The sequence below is a fragment of the Humulus lupulus genome, chromosome 4 (genome assembly GCF_963169125.1).
Source record: "Humulus lupulus chromosome 4, drHumLupu1.1, whole genome shotgun sequence".
NCBI classification, from domain to species: domain Eukaryota; kingdom Viridiplantae; phylum Streptophyta; class Magnoliopsida; order Rosales; family Cannabaceae; genus Humulus; species Humulus lupulus.
In genome coordinates this window covers 20,516,002-20,527,375 of record NC_084796.1, presented here as the reverse complement: position 1 = coordinate 20,527,375, position 11,374 = coordinate 20,516,002, and the positions used below count along the sequence as shown (strand labels likewise).

Below are 11,374 nucleotides of genomic sequence, written 5' to 3'. Positions count from 1 at the left end.
TGAAACCCTTAAAACTTTAAATATTTTCAATTACATGAGAGGTTAATGGAGTTGAGACTTTTACTTGGCATAATTTCGAAGGCTTTATGTGCTATGATTTGCGGTAAGAAGGTTTAAGTTTGGTGCACACACTCACAACTCTAGATTTATTCGAAGTAATTTTGATAACTCTTGTTGACTTGTTACTAACATTTTGTGTTAATACTTAAGTTCTTTTTATAATTTTTGACCGGAAATATATCATGTTGACATTTCTTATTTTATTTCGCTTAAATTGCTAGAGACTAGCAATAAGCTGGTTGGGGGTTGTGATTAGTGCTCAAAAATATCATTTTATTAGTCTTAAAAGTGTAAAATTAATTAAGTTTTAATTAATATTTTCATGGATTTATTGTCATATATTTTATATTTGAAAATATTAATTTTAATTTGATTTGTGTTTAATTTTCAGAAAATAAAATGATTTTTGACACAAAGAAAAAGAAAGGAGAAAGAAAGAATTAAAATTGAAGAAATCAAGAAGAAAATGGCATTTTTGAAGATGATTTGGCCCAAAGCTAGGCCCAAAATGGAGCCAGCCGCCAGCCAACTGCCAAGCCGCCAGCCAGCCGCCAAGCCGCCAGACAGCCGCCACTGCACGCTGACACGTTCTGACGCCGACAGCCTGCCACGCTGACATCTGTCCCCTCTGCGTCAGCCATGTTTCCCACGCTCCCCCACGCGCCTGCCGCGTCTGACGCCACTGCCCCCTGACGCGTTCTGCCACTCGTCAGCTTCTGTCCCCACGTGGGTGACCACGACTGCCACGACCTGACCACGCCAGCCGCACCATCCAATCTGAAGCTGCCAGCTGTCCCTTGCGTCAGTCCTTGTCCCCTACGGCTCAACACATTTTCCCCACTTTCACCAGTTTTTTTATGCCACTTTCCCACCATTTTTTACACGGTTTTGCACGTTTTTAGGTCCTATTTACACTATAAATAGAGTACCAAATGGGGTAAAAATATATCAGATTGTGCAAGGGAATAGTAGAGAGTATTGGAGAGAAAAACACTTACTTTTCCTATTTTTCTTTTACATTTTCTTGAGTGAAAACAATGCCTATTTTAGGCTAAATTTTCTTGTGGAAAGGCTAGAGTGGAGTTCATGTTTAATATTATATTTTTTTTAATATATTGATTCTTTATTTTGTTCTTCATTTCTATATATTTGTTACAATTAAATTTATTTTTTTCTAATTTTTGTTCTAAATTTATTATTATCTTTTACATAAGTCTAGTCATGCTCTTCTTATGTAATTTAGGTTTTTAATTTAATTTAGAATATTTGTTATATTATATGCTTTTTACTGCATTCTGCCATTGGTATTTTGTCGCTCTAAAGTATATAATATGATAGGTTTTAAAATTAGAAGTTAGTATAATTTAATTAAAGAACATATTTTAAGGTGAGCTTTAATATATATATTTTCCAACTATAATTAATGGTGTAGAATTATAGTTGAGTATAATGAATCAATTTTATTAAAATATATATATGTTTGCATGAATGAAACTTATGCCTTCCATACTTTCTTTCTGATTCTAATCCCTCGATTTTATTCATTTAATGTTTATATTCTTTTTCAAATTCACATTTTTCCAAAGTTTATTATTTTTAATTTACTAATCTTTCTTTTAATTTTGTACTTTACCTCTCTGTGGATACGACATAGCCCGATTACTACTGCGACCGCTTAGGAAATATTGGGCGATATCAATTAGTAACACAATTTAATTAAATGACTTGGTTAGCAAGTCCTGCACCTTTATAAACACACACTGTAGCGGTCTTGGCTATCCGAGACGTTACATAACAACTTTGGTTTTTAAATCAATCTTGTCCTCAAAAGTCTTCCCAACATATATTTCTCCCATTGGTGCACCAGATGATGAGGAATGAGTTTTAGCAGATGCCTCAATATCTTCTTTTGTAAAAATTGGGGCACTCCATCTGGTGTGATCTTCTCTTGATACAATTGTCTCCCTCCACCTAGTGTTATCTTCTGTCTTAGCAGGTTGATTACTGCTTCTAGCAGGTGTTTGGCGTCCTTGAGTTGGGAGGTGTGACTGTGCAAGAGGCAGTCCTAACTCTTCTTCTACTTGTTGGGCTTGGGAAATGTCTAACTCCTCATTTGAAACATCTGCACTATAATACGAGTCATTCTCGGAACCATCATCATTATCTTCAAAGCAATTACCAACTGGATCATCATTCACATAGGGATCGTACTCATATGCCTCAAGCACACCTGTGGGACCTCCTTGTGGTATATCAAATTGAATAGTAGCCATTGGATCAGTAATTGGAACAAAAGTGCCCACCTCGCTAAGATGCTTGTAACTGCTACCTGCAGGAGATAGATCGACACTGGTCGTGTCTTTTTTGTCCACACTAGGAGAAGGATTTGATATGACATTCTTCTTAACTGGAGTCACACATAAGACTATCCGTTCTTTCAAGCTTATTCCTAAGAATACACGAACTTGACGATCATTCCTCAATTTAACCGGTGAAAATGGTTGGTCGCCGCATACGTATGGCACCTCGAGTTTCAATTCATACACCTCTCTATCCACCTGAAATGTCTCGTGCAATATGTCAAGTAGTTGCAAGCAAGTGACATCATTCTCTACTGGTATCACTTCACCTTCAGCATCCTTAAAATACAATTTCCTACCATCTGTTTCCCAAACACCATTGTAAGAAACAAATACGTAAACAGTAGAACCTGAAATAAAAAAAACACATTTACAATTAGCTGAAAAACTAGAAAAAAAAAACAACAAGCATGCGTCGAGGATGCCATCGAGTATGAATCGTGAGAATGCACATGACCATCGAGCCATCATCGAGTAGGCATCGAATAACCATCGATCATGCATGAAATAGTTAGAATGCATATTACCATCGAGCTTGCATCGAGCAGGTATCGAGTAACCATCGAGCCAACATGCAATCGTAAAAAATGATGGCCCATCGAGCAGGCATCGAGCCTCCATCCAGCATGCACGAAATAGTGAGAATGCACATTACCATCGAGCTTGTATCGAGCAGGTATCGAGTAACCATCGAGCAAGCATGCAACCGTAAAAAAAGATGTGTCATCGAGCCTGCATCGAGCAGGCATCGAGCATCCATGAAATAGTGAGAATGTACATTACCATCGAACACCCATCGAGCACAACATTCTACCATAAAAAATGATGTGTCATCGAGCAGGCATCGAGCACAACTCAAACCTAGAAAAATTCCAGAAAACGCAGATCGACAAAAAAAAGAAGCAAAAATATGTGCAAATAATGGTCAGATCTATTCGAAATGCCCAAAAAGTTTAAAGGAAATATCACTAATCCAAGTATTTAAGAAAAAATTGCTTACCCATAAGATTTTTCTCCAAGATTCTTCAACCCTTACTTTGGTCTTGATCTCTACAAATGGCTTCCTTCGTAGGGGGTTGCTCGACTTTTGGTAGTGCAAGGATCTCTACCGTGGTGCTGTTAGTGGCGGTGTGAGGTGAGGTGAGTGATAGATAGTGAGAAAGAAACGAGAAGAGGGAAGAGAGGAGAGAGTTGTGTCAGGGGTATTTTCGGTATGCTAAAAAGAATTGGCATCATTTTGAAATGATAAAAATGTCTAGCATTTTTTTGAATTACACCACCCCATTAAGCATAAAAACTCAAATTTCCCTTTAGTTATTTTATTTAATAAACCAACTAACCAAACAAAATTTTAAAAAATCCATAATTTTAGTTTTCAAAATAGAAATCAATAGTCTCATGTATTTTTTTCATCAAATATTTACGATTTATCAAATGTTGCTGGTTGAATTTTCCCATTTATAATACAGCTGTAGATTAACATTGCTCTAATTATCATCATATATATTTTTGAATAAATTTACTTTAAAAGGTAAAATAGCTCAAAACAAAAACTAAATCTAAAAAAATCACTTGCATTAGCATGATGGCAAAGAGATGAACCTATCATTACTCTCTGGTGACCATCAAAGAATCCAATCCACCATGACAATAAGGTTTATATTATTACCTCTTCTATAGATCTATCCTGATAAGGTTGACGAGTCCCGTTAGATTTCTTAGATCAACAAAGTATGGATCAAATTTTCCTTTCATCTCACTTGTAGTACCAATAAATTTGTTAAATGTTACATGATTGGAGGCGTGAAACTCTACCAATTTTTTTTTTGTTTTCAAATAAAAAAGTAGGTATTTCTAAGAAAAAAAATGCTGGCATGGCAGATAAGATCACATCATCCACTTTGCCATGAATACAAAATTTAATGAGTCACGAAAATGCTGCCCATCATTCAGGAATTTGAATGCTCTACACTAAGCAACAAATGCCTAAATTTAAAAAAAAATAATAATAATAATACATTAACCAAAGCGATAACTTTAGCGTATCCCCAAAATCATTAATCACCAAGTTACCAACCAAAGTGAAATCGAAACTTACCTCAACATAGTATCAACTCAGTACATACTCAGTCTTAAAAGGAGGCATGAGAAGCATTAGTTACTCGAACGAAACTCATTTATGTTATACTACGTATCCAAGTACAACATAGTATACTGTGAAAGATCATTATTGCCCCATAACAAGGTCATGTTCCCATCCCAACATCAAAATTACAAATCTGATTGATGAAAAATTACAAATTTGTTGTTATTTATTCTTTTTTTTTTGTCATGAGCCTGAGTCAGTGAAAGAGTATGCAATGGCACCTAAAAATGAGGCTTGTAAAGTTGTAATAATGTAATAAGATGGGTAGTTGTGATATTTAAGAACATCAACTAAAACCATACACCAAGTACGTATATGAAAAAAGAACCGAAAATAAAAGAACAAGTTTAATAATGAACACACTATTATAACTTTGATATTATATGTTTTTTTTTTAAAACTCAATGCAGGTGAGGTAGACCATGCTCATTTAAAGCTTCCTCAACTACTTAATCAAGATCTTACTTAACACCATTTCTCAATAAATTTAGAGAAAACTTTCTCTTCAAACAAGCACAAAAAAGACTCCATAATAAGTAGCTATGGCACACAGATTTTGAAATGGTTATATGTGATGTGTTGAAGTTTCCAATTATGGTTTCATATTTCTCTTCTCATCAAATCATGGCTATGATCATCACCATAGTCACCATCTTGATCCTATCTTCTCCAATCTCTAATGCCATAACCAAAACAAACCCACTTCCCTTTAAGAAAATCTATGCCTTTGGTGACTCTTTTACTGACACTGGCAACACCAGGTCGGCTACTGGGCCAAGTGGCTTTGGCCATGTCTCTAGCCTTCCGTACGGGATGACCTTCTTTCACCACCCAACGAACCGGTACTCAGATGGACGGTTGGTGATTGACTTCGTGGCACAATCACTGTCGTTGCCTTACTTGCCTCCCTATAAATATATCAAGGGAAATTCACCAAATGGGGTCAACTTTGCTGTGGCTGGTTCCACTGCTATAGACCATGAGTTCTTTGTTAAGAACAACCTTACTCTTAATATCACTCCTCAATCTATTCAGACTCAGCTTCTTTGGTTCGATAAGTACTTGGAGGAAACTGTAGGGTGTAAGGTTCTGGATGGGAATTGCAGAGCTGCTCATCTTGATGATGCTTTGTTTTGGGTTGGTGAGATTGGTGTCAATGACTATGCTTACACTTTTGGATCCACTGTTTCCGGTGACACTATTCGGAAGCTGGGCATCAGTAGCTATACTCAGTTTTTAACGGTAAGATTTACTTGTGTAGTTGACGAGTAATGAATGAAAATAGACAATTTCTTTTTAATATCATTTTGCAAAAATATGTCAAGAATTTTCGACATGGTGTGGAATGATATTTTGCAAAGACTTATCATAACAATGTTATGTGCAAAATGATTGAAAAAACCTACTTCACCAAAACGCATATTATGAGTTTAGAGCAACAAAATTACTCGTGTATACCAATTACAGTCTTTGAGTTTTGTACTTGAGTATGGATATAGTTTTGCTCTTCTTTTGGCAAAGAAAATATAGTCAATATCTGTCATTTTTCTTGAGCTGTCCAACTAGATTTTGACATATTGCCTACCTTATTTAGTTAAAGAAAAATCTAATTTTAATATTAATGTAGTACTTGGATTTGTAGGTGAAATTAGTACATGTTTTTTTTTTCACTGTATATATAAAAAGTAGCTATATGAGCTGTGATTTCTCTCTAAAAACAAATCGCACCATAATAAATATATGGTCCAGGCTCCACCACTTACAACAAAGGTAACTTAAGAAAATAGAGATCTCATTTTCTAGGGTCGCATATATAGGTGGTGATGATATAATTTCATTAATTAGATAGAAGGGTCTCACTCACAAGCATTCAAGACCTTTAAACTAGTCCTAATGTAATACTACCTACATATCCAAGATCCTTGACCTTTAAGCATTCAGTGCTCTTATCTGGTGTATTATTAACTGGTTTTTGCAGGCGTTGTTAAAGAAAGGTGCAAAGTATGTTGTGGTTCAAGGCTTGCCAATGTCAGGATGCTTGCCTTTGTCCATGGTATTAGCTCCCCCAGAAGACAGGGACAACATGGGCTGTGTCAAGAGTGTCAACAATCAAAGTTACACCCACAATATAGCCATCTTAAACCTGGTGAAATCTCTCAGAAGGCAGTTTCCCCAAGCTGTCATAACATACGCCGATTACTGGACTGCTTACCAAACCGTCATGCAAAGTCCAGCCAAGTTTGGTATCAAGGAGACATTTAAAGCCTGTTGTGGCGCGGGTGAACCCTATAACTTTGATGTGTTTTCAGTTTGTGGGATGCCTTCTATCAGTGCCTGTCCAAACCCATCTCAGTATGTGAACTGGGATGGAGTTCATCTCACTGAAGCCATGTATAAGGTGGTCTCTGATATGTTCCTTAAAGGATCACTTACTCACCCTCGTTTCAGTTACTTGTTAGACAGAAAACTACACCAAGGATGAAAATGCCGCCATTATATTGTATTAGGCTTCAAAAGAACAAAAACACAAAAGAAAAGAATAAAGACTTTGATTCACATCCTATGAACTGCTAATTTTTTATGTGTACTCTGCTGTATCTCACAATATCAAATGGAGCACATGATTTTGAATTGAGTTTTCATTCGCATTATCATTTGTCAAAGAGACCAATAGTTTTATTTCCTTTACATGTTCAACTTGTTTAGGAATCCCAGTTGAGTTTAAACATGATTTCAGTTCCTTGAGAAGACTGTTAGAAATATTGTTAAGGGTAGTTAATAAGGGGTTAGTTAAGCTGCTAATGACTGTTTAGTTACTCTGTTTTTAGTGCTTCCAGCTGTCCGCAGCTCAGCCTAACTGTCTCCCTTCGGTTGTAACAGATTTCTGTTACACTCTCTCAGTATATATCAGCTAAGCTTATCTCAACATCACGTTGAGATCATTTCACTCATTTCATTCTTTATTCACTCATCTCTCTCACTTCAGAATTATCACATGGTATCAGAAGCTACACGGATCATGGCGTCCGACGGAACGACTCACTCAGTTGCCGACAATGTCCAACAAGCTCCAGCCGCAGTTGAACAACTTCCCCTACCCAACAATACCTTGCTCCCACTTCATCTCCGCCTGGATCGCCAAAATTACTCCTACTGGCGTGCATTGGTCCTGGCTGCTCTGCGCGCGTACAATCTCGACGGATATGTTCTTGGATCCCTCCCTCAGCCTCCCTTGAATATTGCAGGTACGACTCAGCCCAATCCTCTTCATGCACATTGGCTTCGTTTCGATCAATTCATAATGCACTGGATTCTCAACTCTATAACGGAAAATATGCTTGGTCATGTGATCCGATGCCGTACGTCGGCTGAGATCTGGACGGTTCTTCAACAACTCTTTGCCACGAAGTCGAAAGCCAGAGTTCTTCAGATCAAAGGACTGCTCCAATCCACCAAGAAAGGCTCTATGACGATCGACGACTATATCTTGAAGATGAAGACCTACGCTGACACGCTAGCTGAAGCAGGTGACCCGATCTCTGACGACAGCTTGTGCCTGTATGTTCTTGGAGGCTTAGGATCAGAGTACGAAGCTACGATCGTGAATCTGACGAACAGGTCTGAACCTCTGACGATTCAAGACGTCCAATTCAGTCTTCATACTCAAGAAATGCGAATCCAGCAGCTCACCTCCTCCAACATCGACAATGCTGAAGCTAACTTCGCTGGACTCTCCATTCGTGGTCAGAACAAGTATCAGGGACGTCCCGGTCGTGGATCTTGGCGTGGACACAGACCTCCTCATGGTGGCCGTGGATCTGGTCGATCGAGTCGAGTGATATGTCAGTTGTGTGGCAGAACTGGTCATACTGTTCACCGTTGCATTCATCGCTTTGATGTCCATTTTTCAGGTGCTCATCCTCACACCTATCCATCTTCCAACAATGCGAACGACTCACCAAATGCATTCATATCCGAACCAACCTACACAAACAACACATCGAATGACTGGATTCTTGACACCGGAGCCACCAACCACATGACACATGACGATCATTCTCTGACTCAGAAAGCCGACTACAAGGGGAAGGCAAAAGTAACAGTCGGTAATGGTGAGACTCTTCCTATTTCACATATTGGTTTTAATTCAGTTTCTACTATTAATGCCAATGAGTCTTTAATTCTGAAAGATATTTTACTAGTGCCTAATTTGACCAAAAACCTTATAAGCATATCACAGTTCACCAAGGATAACAATGTTATTCTTGAGTTTGATGCCTCTTCTTGTATTGTCAAGGACAAGAGTACGAGGCAAGCACTTCTTCAGGGCTCGCTTCGTGATGGCCTGTATACTCTCCAGATCTCCTCTCAGTCATCTTTAGCAAATGCTCAGTCCCAGTCCACTGAAATAAATTCGCCTATCAAGCATGCATACAATATTACTACTACCAGCAATGTAGTATCAGATAAATCCAAAGCAGCTATGATATGGCACTCCCGCTTAGGTCATCCCTCCAAACCTGTTCTTGATAGTGTACTGTCTTCAATAAATCCCTCTTTGAAATGTAAACAAGTTGATTTCTGTGATGCATGCCAATTAGGCAAACTTCATCAATTCACTTTCAAGAGTACATCTCATAAAACCACTCTCCCTTTTCAATTAGTTCACTCTGATGTATGGGGCCCCTCTTTTTACACTTCAAATGATGGATATAAATACTATTTGAGCTTTATAGATGATTACTCAAAACATGTATGGCTGTATCCAATGAAAGCTAAATCTGATGTACCATCTCTATTCAAACATTTCATTGCATTTATAGAGCGTTCATTTCAAACAAAGATACAGAGTGTTCAAACAGATTTAGGGGGTGAGTATCGTTCATTATATCAACTCTTTCATGACCTTGGCATCTCACGTAGACACTCATGTCCCCATACACATCAGCAACAAGGCCGAATAGAGCGGAAACATCGGCATGTTGATGATATGGGGCTCACTCTCTTAGCACATGCTAACATGCCACTAAAGTTCTGGTGGGAAGCTTTTTCCACAGCTGCACACTTAATCAATAGGCTACCAACACCAACTCTAGACTTCATTTCACCATATGAAACTCTCTTCAAAACAAAACCAGATTATACTCTGTTCAAAGCATTTGGGTTCCACTTCTACGTCCATACCAAAACCACAAAGTCTCATTTCGATCTTCTAAGTGTGTTTTTGTCGGGTATAGCTCACACCATCGAGGATACAAGTGTCTACATCCCTCAGGTAGGCTTTATGTTGCTCGTAGTGTCACATTCAATGAAGTAGAATTTCCCTATGATAGCCTCTTTGTCCAAGGTCCAGCATCCTCTTTGCCTACCCTAAATACATCTAATACTGGTTTTGCACTTCCATTAGTCTCACTTCATAAGCCACAATCACCATCACTAGTATCTCGCCCAGACTCCCCTGTTCAGTCTCACTCCCCAGTGTCTACATCTCAGTCTCCAAATAACACCACTCTTCCTTCCTTGTCCCCTGTAACCTCTCATATTTCCCCAACACAACCAACTAATTCTGTGTCTCCACCACATGATTCTCCAAATCTCCCACCATTTGTACCCATCTCAGATTCACATTTTAACTTGCCTATACCACCCAACCCCACAAATACACACTCCATGGTAACTCGGTCAAAAACTGGCACATTTAAACCAAAGACTTACTTGGCAAATCTTACACCTGAATTGGAACCTCTAAATGTGAAAAGTGCTCTCACTAACCAATGCTGGAAACAAGCTATGTTATCTGAATTTCAGGCACTGCAGGCCAATCAAACGTGGAGCTTGGTACCCTTCACTCCAGACATGGCTGTGATCAACAACAAATGGATCTTCCGAATTAAATATAACAGTGATGGGACTATCAATCGACACAAGGCCCGTTTAGTTGCAAAGGGCTTCCAGCAAACACCGGGGATCGACTTCCTTGAGACATACAGCCCAGTTGTCAAGCCATGCACTATACGGGTCATTTTCTCTCTAGCTGCAATCAACAAGTGGGAAATACAACAAATCGACATAAATAATGCTTTTCTGAACGGCAAACTTCATGAAACTGTTTACATGCACCAGCCAGAGGGATTCATCAACACCTCCTTTCCCAATCATGTATGTAAACTCCACAAGGCGATTTATGGACTACGCCAAGCACCTCGTGCGTGGTTTGACCAGTTGAAATCGTCTCTTCTCAGTTGGGGCCTCAAGGACTCAAAAGCAGACACTAGCCTCTTTTACTCAGTCAGTGGTCCGAAGCAACTCTTTGTCTTGGTCTATGTCGACGATATTTTAATAACAGGCAATGACAATGCTCAAATTCACCGTCTTATTGTCGATCTTAACGTTCGTTTTGCCTTGAAGAAGCTTGGTCCAGTGCAATACTTCCTCGGCTTCGAAGTCACTCGCACGTCTGATCACATTCTCCTGAGTCAAACAAAGTATACGAGAGACTTGCTGAGTAAAACCAAAATGCTGGACTCCCACCCTCAACCGACCCCTATGTGCCCAAGCTTTAAGCTCACTCTTGATACAGGCGTCCCATTAGCTAATCCAACAATGTATCGATCAGTCATAGGTGCACTACAGTACTTGACCCTCACAAGGCCAGACATCTCCTTCGCTGTCAACAGACTTAGCCAGTACCTAAAAGCTCCAACTACGGCTCATTGGACAGCATGCAAGAGAATCCTTCGCTACTTGGCTGGCACATTGTCTCAAGCTCTCCGATTCACAAGCAGCTCCTCCCTTGATCTTCACGCAT

At 38.9% G+C, this 11,374-nt stretch overlaps 1 protein-coding gene across 1 annotated transcript; it reads left to right on the top strand.

Moving 5' to 3' along the window:
* Nucleotides 1-5,053: 5,053 nt before the first annotated feature.
* Nucleotides 5,054-7,201, top strand: LOC133830148 (GDSL esterase/lipase At3g48460-like). The gene is made up of 2 exons (XM_062260073.1): nt 5,054-5,808; nt 6,545-7,201. The coding sequence occupies exons 1-2, from the start codon at nt 5,128-5,130 to the stop codon at nt 7,046-7,048; spliced, it is 1,185 nt and encodes a 394-aa protein (XP_062116057.1). The 5' UTR covers nt 5,054-5,127; the 3' UTR covers nt 7,049-7,201.
* The last annotated feature ends 4,173 nt before the right edge of the window (nt 7,202-11,374 follow it).

What these genes read in the sequence shown, in the direction of transcription:
- LOC133830148 (XM_062260073.1), top strand. Translation starts at nt 5,128, where the DNA reads ATGGTTATATGTGATGTGTTGAAGTTTCCAATTATGGTTTCATATTTC. An exon ending in GCTATACTCAGTTTTTAACG is followed by an intron (nt 5,809 to 6,544) that starts GTAAGATTTACT and finishes TGGTTTTTGCAG; the next exon opens with GCGTTGTTAAAGAAAGGTGC.